This window comes from Macaca fascicularis, chromosome 20 (assembly GCF_037993035.2).
Source record: "Macaca fascicularis isolate 582-1 chromosome 20, T2T-MFA8v1.1".
NCBI lineage: Eukaryota > Metazoa > Chordata > Mammalia > Primates > Cercopithecidae > Macaca > Macaca fascicularis.
Window position 1 is genome coordinate 85,053,312 of NC_088394.1, and position 15,982 is coordinate 85,069,293.

The window sequence follows — 15,982 nt, forward strand, 5'->3', positions numbered from 1 at the left end:
AATTCCAGAATCAATGCATTTTGATAAATAGGTTGTTATAAAAAGTAAAGGTTATTTAACTTGTTTGACGTGCATTTCACAATGATTGCGAGTTGCCCTGGAGCCTCTGAACCTTCTGAGTCGCCCTTGCTGCCGCAGGACCTCCTCCCGCGGTGTCCGACCCACTCTTGCTTGGCTGAGACTTTGTTTAAACCCTGGCTCCGATGCCCCTGAGCCCTTGATAGCAGCGTCCCAGACTGGAAGAACAAAACCAGCCACTCTTCCCCTTGGCAAAGGCACAGCAAGGCGGGTGAGGCGGGCGCTGGACAGTCTGGGAATGGGCAGGGAGGTGTGACCCTCGGAGCTGAGGTTGCTCCGCACTGGGAGAAACTCGAACAAAGCCTGACACGTTCCAAAGGGCAAGCTCAGGGCTAAGAGGGAAGCAGCGGGGCAGCCCCTTTGGGTGGCGGTGCCCAGGCCTTGCGGACAAGACACTGGCCAGGGGAGGTGGACCAGGGGCACCAGGGCAGAGGGGCCCTGTGTGTGCAGCAGGAGGGACCCTGAAGGGCCCCGGCCTAGAGGGGGCCTTTGCAAGGAGGATTGCCAGGAACGTCCAGGCCAAGGCATCCGGGCAAAGGCGGCCGGGCCCAGGAGACGCACGTGTGACTTGGGCTTTCTTCTGTGGGCGGTGGGAAGTCTCCCTACACCCAGAAGGAGCTCCAGGCAGCAGTGAGGATGGGGATTCCGGGCTGGAGGGTGGAGCTGGGGGTGCTGGCTGGGCTGACAGCAGCACCACCCTCTGATGCCCGGGGTGGGACGGACACACGATTGCCACCATCCACTGAGGGTCCCCGCACACCAAGCACGCGCTCTGAGCACTGAGGGTCCCCGTATGCCACACATGCATTCTGAGCACAAAAGCACCTTTCGGAATCCTCCCCGAGACAGGTATCTGTCACAGAGAGACAGGTCTCAGTCCTGCACTGATTGGCTCCGCCCAGTGCTGCTGGGGGAGTCTCAGACACAGCCTTTTTCCGACAGGTGTAGCTGCCACTTTCTCCAGCACAGAAGCCTGGGGCCCTGAGAATGGCACCGTGCTGCATGCTGACCCTTGGGGTTCTTCCCTCCGCATGGCTCAGTGGAAACCCTGCATGTAGCACAGCGGGCAGGCTGGGGCCTGTGACGACCCTGGGATTGGAGGCCAGGCAGGGCTTCACTGAGAAGCGGGGATCTGGGGCCTGGCGCCCAGGGAATGGACGACTCCACAAGCTGCCCCCACCAGTCCTTCCTGAGCACTGGCTTCAGGAGAAGCATCTCAGGGCAGAGGCAGCCAGGCCCAGGCAGGGAGTGACCCCTGAACAAGGCCTGCAGCAGGGTCTCGGGGCCTGACTGTGCCAGAAACAGCCCCGAGCCAGAAAGGATGGGCAGATGCTGACTGCCACCACTCCTGGGATATCTCAGCACCAGGGCTTCGACCCCTGGGGATACACACCCACGCCTGCAAACACACCCACACCTGCAGACACGCCCACGCCTGCAGAGACACCCACGTCTGCAGACACGCCCACGCCTGCAGACACACCCACGCCTGCAGACACCCCCGCGCCTGCAGAGACACCCCCGCGCCTGCACACACACCCACGCCTGCACACACACCCACGCCTGCACACACACCCGCCCCTGCAGAGACACACCCACGCCTGCAGACACCCCCGCGCCTGCAGAGACACACCCACGCCTGCACACACACCCACGCCTGCACACACACCCACGCCTGCACACACACCCACGCCTGCAGAGACACCCCCGCGCCTGCAGAGACACCCACGCCTGCACACACACCGACACCTGCGCACACACCCACGCCTGCAGACACACCCACGCCTGCACACACACCGACACCTGCGCACACACCCACGCCTGCAGACACACCCACACCTGCAGACACCCACGCCTGCACACACACCCGCGCCTGCAGACACACCCACGCCTGCAGACACACCCACGCCTGCACACACCCACGCCTGCACACACACCCACGCCTGCGCACACACCCACGCCTGCAGACACACCCACGCCTGCAGAGACACCCCCACGCCTGCAGAGACACCCACGCCTGCACACACACCGACACCTGCGCACACACCCACGCCTGCAGACACACCCACGCCTGCACACACACCCACGCCTGCAGACACCCCCGCGCCTGCAGAGACACACCCACGCCTGCACACACACCCGCGCCTACACACACACCCACGCCTGCAGAGACACCCACGTCTGCACACACACCCACGCCTGCACACACACCCGCGCCTGCACACATGCCCACGCCTGCAGAGACACCCACGCCTGCAAACACACCCACACCTGCAGAGACACCCACGCCTGCACACACACCCACGCCTGCACACACACCCACGCCTGCACACACACCCGCGCCTGCAGACACACCCGCGCCTGCACACACACCCACGCCTGCACACACACCCACGCCTGCACACACACCCACGCCTGCAGACACGCCCACGCCTGCAGAGACACCCACGCCTGCAGACACGCCCGTGCCTGCAGACACACCCGCGCCTGCACACACACCCGCGCCTGCACACACACCCGCGCCTGCACACACACCCACGCCTGCAGACACCCCCGCGCCTGCAGAGACACCCACGCCTGCAGAGACACCCACGCCTGCAGAGACACCCACGCCTGCACACACACCCGCGCCTGCAGACACACCCACGCCTGCACACACACCCACGCCTGCGCACACACCCACGCCTGCAGACACCCCCGCGCCTGCAGAGACACCCACGCCTGCACACACACCCACGCCTGCACACACACCCACGCCTGCACACACACCCACGTCTGCACACACACCCGCGCCTGCAGAGACACCCACGCCTGCAGACACGCCCGCGCCTGCACACACACCCACGCCTGCACACACACCCACGCCTGCACACACACCCACGCCTGCAGAGACACCCACGCCTGCAGACACGCCCGCGCCTGCACACACACCCACGCCTGCAGAGACACCCACGTCTGCACACACACCCACGCCTGCACACACACCCACGCCTGCAGAGACACCCACGCCTGCAGACACGCCCGCGCCTGCAGACACACCCGCGCCTGCACACACACCCGCGCCTGCAGAGACACCCACGCCTGCAGACACGCCCGCGCCTGCAGACACACCCGCGCCTGCACACACACCCGCGCCTGCAGAGACACCCACGCCTGCAGACACGCCCGCGCCTGCAGACACACCCGCGCCTGCACACACACCCGCGCCTGCAGACACACCCACGCCTGCAGAGACACCCACGCCTGCAGAGACACCCACGCCTGCACACACACCCGCGCCTGCAGACACACCCACGCCTGCACACACACCCACGCCTGCACACACACCCACGCCTGCGCACACACCCACGCCTGCAGACACCCCCGCGCCTGCAGAGACACCCACGCCTGCACACACACCCACGCCTGCAGACACCCCCGCGCCTGCAGAGACACCCACGTCTGCACACACACCCACGTCTGCACACACACCCGCGCCTGCACACACACCCGCGCCTGCACACACACCCACGCCTGCACACACACCCACGCCTGCACACACACCCACGCCTGCAGAGACACCCGCGCCTGCAGAGACACCCCCACGCCTGCACACACACCCACGCCTGCAGACACCCCCACGCCTGCAGAGACACCCGCGCCTGCAGAGACACCCCCATGCCTGCACACACACCCACGCCTGCACACACACCCACGCCTGCACACACACCCACGCCTGCGCACACACCCACGCCTGCAGACACCCCCGCGCCTGCAGAGACACCCCCACGCCTGCACACACACCCACGCCTGCACACACCCACGCCTGCACACACACCCACGCCTGCACACACACCCACACCTGCAGAGACACCCCCACGCCTGCACACACACCCACGCCTGCACACACACCCGCCCCTGCAGAGACACCCCCGCGCCTGCACACACCCACGCCTGCACACACACCCGCCCCTGCAGAGACACCCACGCCTGCAGAGACACCCACGTCTGCACACACACCCACGCCTGCACACACACCCACGCCTGCACACACACCCACACCTGCAGAGACACCCACGCCTGCACACACACCCACGCCTGCACACACACCCACGCCTGCACACACACCCACGCCTGCACACACACTCGCGGGCATGCGCACCATGGGCCCATTGGTCATGAGACATCTTCGGGCTGGGAGTGCAGGTTCTGAGGCTGCAGCCTGCTCTCCTGGACTTCTCACCCTCAGTGGCTGGTGGTGTCTGTGTTGAGCTACTCGAGAAAGAAAGAAATGGGGGAAGCTCAGTGCCCACAGGAGGGCTCCAGGAAGGAAAGTGTGGGGCAGCCCCGGCCATTGTTCTAGGACCAGCATGGTCAGGTGCGGAGGGCAAAAGACGGGCACCAGCAGGAGGTTCCAGGCACCCAGGAAAGGCCCTGTCCTCAGCCACCAGTGGCACCTCTCCCATCCAGAGGGGCTAGACAGTCACTGCTGGACCCCACCGTGGTGGATGTTGTAAGGTGTCTGGTTCACTTGTTTTATGAATATTTGGTCTGGATTCTCTTGTGGGCCTGAGAGACGGCAGGACAGGGCCTGGTGGGTCTTGGCGCCTCCCCGAGAGCCTACCTGCGTGAGGGGCGCTGCAGTCCCAGGGGTGCCGTCTGGGGGCCTTTGCAGCGGCAGCAGCACAGCCAGGAGGCCCAGCACACCCTGGCATCCATCCTGAGGGAGGGTCAAAGCATCAGACCCTGTGCTTGTTGCTTAGAAAAGGCCATGTGTCCCACCATGACCAGTGGTTATCAATCACTGTGACAGAAACAGGTCCTGAGCCGGCTTACTAATGCAGGGTGTCTGCAGACCATGGGCCCAGCAGGGCTCCTGGCACCTCTGGGTCCTTGCAGGCTCTGGGCCCACTGCTGACCTGACCTGGAAGAACTGCATACAGCTGAGCGTGGGGATGGGACCCCACCTCATGGGCACAGTCCCACCTTGGGATGCGCGTCACGACCACCAGGGATGTGGGCTTACCTGGCATAGCTGCTTCCGCATTGGAGTTGCCACAGGGTAGTAACCAGAGCCCCCTTTCCTCAGAAGACACCGTGGTGTTTAAGGACGTCCAGTTAACCAGAGCCCCCTTTCCTCAGGGGACACCGTGGTGTTTAAGGACGGCCAGTACTGGATACGAGGCCGGACCTCAGTGGACATCATCAAGACTGGAGGCTACAAGGTCAGCGCCCTGGAGGTGGAGTGGCACCTGCTGGCCCACCCCAGCATCACAGGTGTGTGGCTGGACTTGCGCCAGGGAAGCCAGGCGAGACGGGTGCTGCCTTCCATGTTTGAGTTTTAGACGATCACGGATGAGGCGACGCTGTCCCAGCTGCCTGCAGGAGTCCCTGTGACACTCACCTCTGCTCCCTGCCCTGGCCAGGGCACATGGGGCTAGTGGGGGTGCAGCCTGCTCAGTGTTGGAGCCACTGACCCCATGCCCACTGGAGCTCCCAGGCCTGACTGGGCGCAGCTCCCATCTGCATGATGCCTGTGCAGGGAGAGTGCAGAGAGCCAAGGGGTGGGAAGGCAGAGCCCCTGTGGGTGCCCAGCCACCAGATCCACCATGGGGAGCCCATCCTTACTCCCTCCCCACAGGACCAGCCAGCACCAGGATGGGTGATCGGAGTGGGGCCTCCCCAAGGACAGGCTCCAGGGCTGGGCCAGACTGCGCGCTTCTTGTGCGTCCAGGCACTCTCCGGCCTGTGAGAGTCACTGAGGCATTCCCATGTCCTCAAACTGTTCTTCTGTCCACAGATGTGGCGGTGATTGGAGTTCCGGATATGACATGGGGCCAGCGGGTCACTGCTGTGGTGACCCTCCGAGAAGGACATTCACTGTCCCACAGGGAGCTCAAAGAGTGGGCCAGGTAGGGCTGGGCGGGGTGGGCAGGGGGCACTCATGGGGTCTTGGGGCCCGGGGGTGAGGGCCACCCTAGGTCTTGGCATCGTCCATCGTAGAGGTGGAGGTGAGGGATCAAGAAAGACCAGCAGTGAGGGTCCTTAGAGACCTGAAGGCCACACACAGGGGGCAGAGATGAGGGCAGGGGGCAGGAGCCGTGCTCAGATTTGACTTGGTGGCAACATTCCGAGGGGGCAGAAACTCACATTCCTGGGACAGGGCCCTGTGAGGCCTGTGGTGGGTTCCGTCCTAGTCCCAGGAGAGATCCCGAATGAGCCAGGCCAGGCCCATGCAGGAGGTGCATGGAGCTGAGATCCAGGGTTGACACCACCTGACCGCACACACTGGGCCCTTCCCCACCAGGCCACGGGCAGCCTGTCCACTCGCTGCCCCAAAGCCAGTGCTGGGCCCCAGCAGAACCGCAAGGCCCACCCATTCTCCGCTGGCACCTGCACAGCCTCTCCCTCTCCTGCCCTGGGGGTTGGTCTTCAAGGTGCCTCACACACCTCCAGTCAGTTCCATGGAGACCCCAGCACCATCCCCTCACTCATTTCACTTTCCCCTCACACCCAGGGCAGGGCCTGTTCCTCAACAGCGGCCACCACCCAGTCTGTAAACTCACCTGCGTTTTTTGTTCTGCCTTTACCTTACCCAGAACCTTTCCCCAAGGGCTTTCTCTCACCTGTCTCACACCTGGTGGTTTCTGATGCATGGGACCCACAGACCCTTCCCCTTTGCCAGCAGCGCTGGTGGTCACACCCGGGGCTGAACCTAAGCTGTGGCCTCGTCAAAGGCCGTCAGGACAGAACCAGGCTGAGCTCAGAAAGGAAGGTTTTAGTTTCACCTACAGCAAATTCTTTTTTTTTTTTTTTAATTTATAAAGAAAGGTGGTATAATTGGCTCATGGTTCCACAGGCTGTACGGGAAGCATGGCTGGGGAGCCTCAGGAAACTTACAGTCATGGCGGAAGGCAAAGGGGAAGCAGGCACATCCTACATGGCTGGAGCAGGAGAGAACAAGCGAGGGAGAAGGGAGGGTCCACAGAGTGAGCAAAGGAGGAGGGAGGGGCCACAGGGCAAGCGAGTAGGGAGTGAGGAGCCACAGAACGAGGGGGGAAGGAGGGGCCACAGAGCGAGGGGGGAGGGAGGGGCCGCAGAGTGAGGGGGGGAGGGAGGGGCCACAGACCGGGGGGAGGGGCCACAGGGCAAGCGAGTGGGGAGGGAGGGGCCACAGAGCGAGGGGGGGAGGGAGGGGCCACAGAGTGAGGGGGGAGGGAGGGGCCACGGGGGGGGAGGGAGGGGCCACAGAACGAGGGGGGGGGAGGGAGGGGCCACAGAGCGAGGGGGGGAGGGAGGGGCCACAGACCGAGCGAGGGGGGAGTGAGGGCCCCCAGAGCAGGGTGGGGAGGTAGGGGTCACAGAGCGAGGGGGGGAGGGAGGGGCCACAGAGCGAGGGGGGAGGGAGGGGCCACAGAGCGAGGGGGGAGGGGGGAGGGAGGGGCCACAGAGCGAGGGGGGGAGGGAGGGGCCACAGAGCGAGGGGGGGAGGGAGGGGCCACAGAGCGAGGGGGGAGGGGGGAGGGAGGGGCCACAGAGCGAGGGGGGGAGGGAGGGGCCACAGAGCGAGGGGGGGAGGGAGGGGCCACAGAGCGAGGGGGGAGGGGGGAGGGAGGGGCCACAGACCGAGCGAGGGGGGAGTGAGGGCCCCCAGAGCAGGGTGGGGAGGTAGGGGCCACAGAGCGAGGGGAGAGGGAGGGGTCACAGAGTGAGGGAGAGGGGAGGGGCCACGCACTCCCAAATACCCAGTTCTTGTGAGAACTCACTCACTATCACGAGAACAGCAAGGGGAAAATCCACCCCTGTGATCTAGTCACCTCCCACCAGGTCCCTCTTCCAACAGTGGGGATCACAATTCAACAGGAGATTTGGGTGGGGACGCAAATCCAAATCCTCCCTGGCCCCTCCCAAATCTTATGTCCTTTTTACATTGCAAAATACAATCCTACCTTCCCAACAGTCCCCCAAGTCTTAACTCATTGCAGCATTAATTTAGAAGTCCACAGTCCAAAGTCTCGTCTGAGACAAGGCAAGTTCTTTTCACCTATGAGCCTGTAAAACCAAAGACAAGTTGCTTCCCAGATACAGTGGGAGTGCAGGCATTGGGTAAATACACCAGTGCCAAAAGAGAGACGTCAGCCAAAACAAAGGAACTGTGAGCCCCAGGCAGGTCCAAAACCTAGCAAGGCAGTCACCGAATCGTTTTTTGTTTTTTTCTTTTTTGGTTTTTTTTTTTTTTTTTTTTTTTGAGACGGGGTCTTGCTCTGATGCCCAGGCTGGAGTCCAGTGGCGTGATATCAGCTTACTATAGCCTCTGCCTGCAAGCAATTCTCCTACCTCAGCCTCCCCAAGTAGCTGGAACTATAGGCATGCACCACCACACCCAGATAATTTTTGTATTTTTTAGTAGAGAGAGGATTTTGCCATGTTGTCAAGGGTGCTCTCGAACTCCTGACCTTAAGTGATCCACCTGCCTCAGATTCCCAAAATGCTGGAATTACAGGCGTGAGCAACCCCATCCGGCCCAGTAAATCTTAAAGCCCCAAAATCTCCTTAGACCCATGTCTCACATGCAGGCTACACCGATGCAAGGAGGCGGCTCCCAAGGCCATGGGTATCCACCCCTGTGCCTGTGCAGGGCACAGCCACCATGCTGCTTTCATGGGCTGCTGTTGTGTGCCTGCAACTTTTCTAGGTGCCCCACATGGTGCAAGCTGTCGGTGGGTCATTCTGGGGTCTGGAGGACAGTGGCCCTCTTCTCACAGCTGCAGTAGCCAGGGCCCCGGTGGGGACTCTGTGTGGGGGCTCCAGCCCCATCTTTCTCTTCTTCACTGCCCTGGAGCAGTGGCCTGAGCTGTATCTGGAGCCCTTTTAGCCCCAGAGCAACAGGGATGCAGGGGCCAGTGTCCCTCAGAGCAGTGGCCCACAGAACCATTCTTCCCTCCAAGGCCTCTAGGCCTGTGATGGGAGGGGCTTCCATGAAGGTCTCTGACATGCCTGGAGATATTTTCTTCATTGTCTTGGCAGTTAACATTCGGCTCCTCTTTACTTACTCACATTTCTGCAGCCGCCTTGAATTCCTCCCCAGAAAATTGGGGGTTTTTTTTTCTACCACATGGTCAGGCTGCAAATTTTTTGAACTTTTATGCTCTGCTTCCCTTTTAAATCTAAGTTCCAGTTTTAGGTCATCTCTTTGCTCATGCTTAACAAAAGCGATCTTTGCTCCAGTTCCCAATAAGTTCCTCATCTCCATCTGAGTCTACCTCAGCCTGGACTTCATTGTCCGTATCACTATTAGCATTTTGGTCACAACAATTTAACAAGTTTCTAGGAAGTTCCAAACTTTCCCTCATCTTCCTGTCTTCTTCTGAGCTCTCCAAATCATTCCAACCTCTGCCTGTTACCCAGTTCCAAAGCTGCTTCCACATTTTCAGCTGTCTTAACAGCAATTCCTCACTTCCCAGTACCAATTTTCTGTATTAGTCCAGTTTCACATTGCTATAAATGATGCTGGATATTTCTCAGCCACTTTGCCAGCAGGGGACCTCCATGGCCAGTAATGCCCCCAACCCGGGCCTGCCACAGAGGCACCCACCCACTCAACCAACTGGGCGATGCTTGGCTTATGCACTGGCTCAGCCCACCTGTGTTATAGCTTATACCTGCATTCATTGGTTCCCAAGTTCGTGTCCCATGTCCAAGAAGAATGAGGTTACACTGACAATTCAAAGCATGAGGAGAGTGGAGAAGAATTTTATTGAGCAATGAAATAGCTCTCAGTGGAGAGGGGATGCAAGGGTGCTCAACCACCTAGAGTTGGGTGTGGCTGGGTCCAGGGCTTTTTTGGGCACAGAATGGGGAGGGGCAAGCTGTAGGTAGCGCTGGAAAAGGTAACCTTTGGTTGGCTAAAAAGCATTATTCAGAAAGAACCAGTCAGAAAGAGTGGGCAAACAGGAATAGAAATTCTCACTCCGGGCCGCCGGTTTCAGGCTGTGTTTTGGCTTGAAGGTGGGGTTTCACCGGGGACCCACCCCTGTCTATCTGGGCATTTGACTGCTTCCTGTTGCTATCATAAGGAACTACCTGAGAAGGTAATTTATAAAGAAAAGAGGTTTAGGCCGGGCGCGGTGGCTCAAGCCTGTAATCCCAGCACTTTGGGAGGCCGAGACGGGCGGATCACGAGGTCAGGAGATCGAGTCGAGACCATCCTGGCTAACACGGTGAAACCCCGTCTCTACTAAAATACAAAAAAAAAAATTAGCCGGGCGAGGTGGCGGGCGCCTGTACTCCCAGCTACTCGGGAGGCTGAGGCAGGAGAATGGCATGAACCCGGGGGGCGGGGCTTGCAGTGAGCTGAGATCCGGCCACTGCACTCCAGCCTGGGCGACAGAGCCAGACTCCGTCTCAAAAAAAAAAAAAAAAAAAAGAAAAGAGGTTTAATTGGCTCGCAGTTCCACAGGCTGTAAGGAAGCATGGCTGGGGAGGCCTCAGGAAACTTACAGTCATGGCAGAAGGGGAAGGGGAGGCAGCATGTCCCACGTGGTGGAGGAGGAGGAAGAGCTCACCTACCGCAAATTATTTAAGACCAAGCATTTGTCTCTGTTCTGTTCCTTCTCTGGACGCACCCTCCCTGCCTCCACCCTGACTTGCCTTCTCCTGAGCACTGAAGGTATTTTTGGCTCGTCCGTTGTGATTCCACAGACAACAGGAACGCTTGCTTCATCAGGGCAGCATCAGGGCACCACACATGCCTGGGTTTGCACAACACAGCTGGAGCACTGCCGCTCAGCAGCGGCTGCTGCTTTCATTAAACAGTTATCTTGAGAAGAAAAGATAGGTGTCGGGTGCTGAGAGAGTGCTAGAGAGTTTCAGGGTCCGAGTTTGCAGGAACCGAAGTCCCGACGCTCCTCAGCCCTTGGCTTTCCTCAGACGGGGCTGCCCTCTGCTCAGGGACACCAGGCCGCTCGCTCCTGCTCTGTGCATCTCTCTGAAGGCAGGCTCCTCATCCAGCATCGTTTGGGCTATGACAGTGGCTGTGAGAAGACCCTGAGACAGGAAGCTGTGTGCAGGGCACTTGAGGGCCCGCTGGTGAGAAGCCGCCTGTGAGGGGCAGGACCGGGCAGGGAAGGCCACCAGCCGTGCAGTCACAGCCCAGGACTCCGTCAGTCCTGCGGGAGCCCTGGAGCCAGGCCCTTGCTCTCCAGGCCACTTGCTGTACTTGGCCCACAGCTACCTCCCCTGCAGCCCTGAGTCGTCCTTGCTGTGCCTGGCTTAGGCTGACACTGCAGTGCTTGTCCATTCACCATGAAAGAAAAAAGAACAGGAAGGGAGGCAGGAGGAAGTAAATTAGAGGATTAATTCAGACATTCCAACTGTCTTTTTTTTTTTTTTTTTTTTTGAGACGGAGTCTCGCTCTGTCACCCAGGCTGGAGTGCAGTGGCCGGATCTCAGCTCACTGCAAGCTCCGCCTCCCGGGTTCCCGCCATTCTCCTGCCTCAGCCTCCCGGGTAGCTGGGACTACAGGCGCACGCCACCTCGCCTGGCTAGTTTTTTTTTTTTTTTTTTTTGTCTTTTTTGGTAGAGACGGGGTTTCACCGTGTTAGCCAGGCTGGTCTTGATCTCCTGACCTCGTGATCCGCCCGTCTTGGCCTCCCAAAGTGCTGGGATTACAGGCTTGAGCCACCGCACCCGGCCCAAACATTCCAACTGTCTAATGGGAGTTCCAAAAAGAAGATATTCAGGGAAGAAATTAACAGTCAAATTTCCCCAAACCAAAGGTCATGAGTTTTCAGATTGAAAGAAGACCCCAGGAAAGAAGAGAGAAAACAGCATTGTAAATATCAGGAAGGAAGCGAAACCTCAGCTCAGGCCTGCGGTCTCTGCTGGGCAGTGTGGCGGCATGGAAGGCTGCAGGCTGCTTAATCCAGTGAAGCCAGCAGGTCAGACGAAACGGATAACTTCCTTAAAAGACACAAATTTCCAAGACTGACGCAAACACCAAAGCAGACTGAACAGTTCTGAGTTCTCAATTTAAAACTGCAAAGCAAATACCAGGCCCAAAAAGTTTCACTGGTAAATTATCTCAAACGTTGAAGGCAAAAAATAAAACCAGACGCAACAAAATAAGTCTCTGATGAAACAGCAGAGAGGAACAATTCCTAACTCCCTTTATGGGACCAGCACTACCCTGAAATCCAAACCGTGCAAGAAAACGAGAGAACAGTGTTCCCGATGGGCAGACACACAAAATCCTTAACAAACCATTAGCCAGTTAAATCCAATTAATGCACAAAAAGACAACACGTCATGATCAAGCAGCATTTAAGCCAGGAATAGAGGGTTACTTTCATTTTCAAAAATCAGTCCATGTAATTCACCTTTATTTTAAGACGGACTCTCGCTCTGTCACCCAGGCTGGAGTGCAGTGGCGCAATCTCCACTCACTGCAGACTTTGCCTCCGGGGTTCAAGCGATTCTCCCGCCTCAGCCTCCTGAGCAGCTGGGATTACAGGTGTGCGCCACCATGCACAGCCAATTTTTGTATTTTTAGTAGAGATGGGGTTTCGCCATGTTGGCCAGGCTGGTCTCAAACTCCCGACCTCAAGTGATTCACCCGCCTCAGCCTCCCAAAGTCCTGGGATTACAAGTGTGAGCCACTGGTAATTCACCATATTTACAGAATGAAGAAAAATCATATTATTTCAATAGATACAGAAAAAGCATTTGCAAATGCCAAAGCCCTTTTATAACAAAAACTCTTCACAAACTAGGAGAAGAAGGAAAATACCTGAACCTGATGAGGGAGCCTCTGAAAAGCCACCAGGTGACATCCTGCTCAATGGCGAGCTGCTGGGCGTTTTCCTCCTGTGACCAGGAAGGGGCGTCCGCCCTCGCCACTGCCAGCCAGTCTCATTCAACACAGAGTTTGTCCGCTCTTAGAAGTCAAGACATTGGTTACACGTGGAGGCTGGGAGTGGCTCAGACAGGCAGAGGGGCTTCTGGGAACCCGGCCATGTTCCCTTTCAGTCTGGGCGCTACTTAGATGGGGGCAGTTGCTTCAGTAAAACTTTAGAAATTCCTACACAGGCCAGGCGCGGTGCTCACACCTGTAATCCCAGCACTTTGGGATGCCGAGGCGGGCAGATCACCTGAGGTCAGGAGTTGGAGACCATCCTGCCCAACATGTTGAAACCCTGTCTCTATTAAAAATATTAAAAAGACAAAAATTAGCCAGGCGTGGTGGCGGGCGCCTGTAATCCCAGCTACTCGGGAGGCTGAGGCAGGAGAATCACTTGAACCCAGGAAGCGGAGGTGCAGTGAGCCGAGATTGCATCACTGCAGTCCAGCCTGGGGGACAAGAGCAAGACTCTGTCTCAAAACAAAAAAAATTCTACACATCCCTCACCACACTGTACACAGGACAGCTGGGTGTAAATTACATCTCCATTTAAATACCTATAATAGTTTTATATAACTATAAAATATGTACGTGCCAAAATAAATTTGATAGGAAAATTGGAGCCGGGCGTGGTGACACATGTCTGTAGCACTTTGGGAGGATCCTCTGAGCCCAGGAAGTCCAGGCTTTGGTGAGCTGTGACTGCACCACTGCACTCCGGCCCAGGCAACAGTGAGATCCTGTCCCAGAGAGAAAAGAGAAAAAAAGAAAAAAGCAATTTGGAAATGTGGAGGTCGAAGTTGACAGCGACACCAACGTCAAACCACTTGCCCCTGGGGAGGGAGGGACTGGGCTGGGCCGACTCGCACCTCCGCCCCGAGAGGCCTACGGGCAGGGGCAGGTGGGCAGGGGTCTGTGCTGGGTCTCTGGCCACGTCTGGATGGCAGGCGACGCTTTCTCCACAAAAAGCGTCAAGAAACCACGACACTTGGTTTCTGGACTTTTCCGCTGGACAGTAACCTGAACAATCGCCGTCAAGTTCGTTTCTGACACGTCTCAGTGTCAGCCTGGACACCCTGAACCAACCCTTCCTGCAACTGGAGTGTGGCCGCTGCCTTCAGGGTATTGCTGGGTGGGCGGAGGCCACACAGCTGTCCCCCCTTTTGGGGGTTAATCTCATTCCTTCCTTCCTTTCCTTCTTTCTTTAATGGTGAATGGAGGAGCACCGAGCACCACCGCAGTCTCAGCTTCCGATCCCAGCGCCTTGTCCCTGCCCACTGCCCTCGGCCGCTCATCTGCATTGGCACCGCCCTGGCCCCACCCACCTGCATCAGCCCCGCCCACTGCCCTGGCACCACCCACCGAGTTCTGGCCATGGGCACAGGGGACCCTGAGTGGAGGTGTCAAGCCTTAGGGGCTGTCCCTGCTGTGTGGGGGTCTGTGAGGCCTCTTGCCACGCGGGCTTGTGTCTGCAGGACTGTGGGGCATTTGTTCCCATCTCAAATACCCCATGCAGGGCAGGCTGCCCCTGCCCCACCTGCCCACCCACTCCCCAGCCCCTTCCACATGCCTCCTCTGGAAGGGGAACCGGCCACAGAATGACATGGGGCGTTCCAGCTCCAGTGCGGGGTCTTGGAATGCCTGGCCCAGTGTGGGGGTCCCTCTGCCCTACAGGCCACTCTGTGCAGGCCTGTCCTCGGGTGCCCTCGCCCAAGGCCTGCATGCACCATGACTTCTGTGGTACCAGTGATAATTGCATGCTGGGCACCTCCTGCAGTCACCACCCTGGGCTGCTAGGGCAGAGACCGCTGCGGTTGCCCAGGACGCATGCCAGGCCTCAGGATGGCCAAGGCGCCTGGCCAGGCTGCAGCGTCCAAGGGGCACCTGTCCACACTGCTGGGCACCTGAGCTACCGCTGGGCAGTGTTGGGACAACGCATCTCAGGCTGTGCTTGTCTCTGCAGAGATGTCCTGGCCCCGTACGCCGTGCCCTCGGAGCTCGTGGTGGTGGAGGAGATCCCGCGGAACCAGATGGGCAAGATTGACAAGAAGGCACTCATCAGACGCTTCCACCCCTCGTGACCCGCGCACCAGGGGCTGGGCACTTGGACTGCGGGTCTGGCTGGGAGCAGCAGACGTCTCCCTCACACCGAGCACCGCGGGGGCCTGTCTGAGACCTGGCCTCCCTTAAGCCTGAATGCCCCAAATCAGGTCATGTAGAACAAAAACTGTTTGGGATGAAATCACCACGTGAGGTCCCCAGCCTTGGGCCAGTTGTTGCAGCTCAAGGAGACCGTCCCTGATGTCACCTCTGCCTGGTCACCGCCGACCTCGCAGCCCGCCCCACGTGCCCATGGCTGCCTGGTCACCACCGACCTCACGGCCGGCCCCACGTGCCCACGTCTGCCTGGTCACCACCGACCTCGCGGCCGGCCCCACGTGCCCACGTCTGCCTGGTCACCACCGACGTCGCGGCCGGCCCCACGTGCCCACGTCTGCCTGGTCACCACCGACCTCGCGGCCGGCCCCACAGTGCCCTGCAGTTACCAGGCTCTCCAGGGTGGGTCCCGGAGGTGTCCCCCAAAAAAGAAATAAAGACTCCACTGGAGGAACGAGGGCCGTCCCACACTGTGCCCAGGCCTGTGACTGCGGCAGACTCATCCGCCCATGCCTGTGCCTCACCCGTGAGCCAGTGTCTCCCAGTCCACATAGGTCTCGGCAGCCGCCCGGAGGGCCTCCTGGGAGGAGCTGAGGGTTCACAAACCTCCCAGAACCGGCCGGGCGCGGTGGCTCACGCCTGTAATCCCAGCACTTTGGGAGGCCGAGGCGGGCGGATCACAAGGTCAGGAGATCGAGACCACGGTGAAACCCCGTCTCTACTAAAAATACAAAAAACTAGCCGGGTGCGGTGGCGGCGCCTGTAGTCCCAGCTACTCGGGAGGCTGAGGCAGGAGAATGGCGTGAACCCGGGAGGCGGAGCTTGCAGTGAGCTGAGATCCGGCCACTGCACTCCAGCCTGGGCGACAGA

At 59.2% G+C, this 15,982-nt stretch overlaps 1 protein-coding gene across 22 annotated transcripts in view; it reads left to right on the plus strand.

The window, feature by feature from the left end:
• Positions 1 to 15,580, plus strand: part of ACSF3 (acyl-CoA synthetase family member 3) — a 66,389-nt gene extending 50,809 nt beyond the window's left edge. For 8 of the 22 annotated variants that reach the window (XR_012429395.1, XR_012429404.1, XR_012429397.1 and 5 more), the window contains 3 exons: positions 5,200 to 5,334; positions 5,858 to 5,969; positions 14,919 to 15,580. Coding sequence is in view for 7 of the 22 variants with exons in the window: in XM_065537115.1 (XP_065393187.1) it covers positions 5,200 to 5,334; positions 5,858 to 5,969; positions 14,919 to 15,036 (365 nt within the window). In the remaining 15 variants the exon portion in view is untranslated. Of the gene's footprint in view, positions 1 to 5,199; positions 5,335 to 5,857; positions 5,970 to 8,308; positions 10,315 to 10,491; positions 10,727 to 10,986; positions 11,146 to 14,918 lie in introns of those variants that run through there. The other 14 variants (XR_012429399.1, XR_012429396.1, XR_012429403.1 and 11 more) reach the window with 4 other exon arrangements.
• The last annotated feature ends 402 nt before the right edge of the window (positions 15,581 to 15,982 follow it).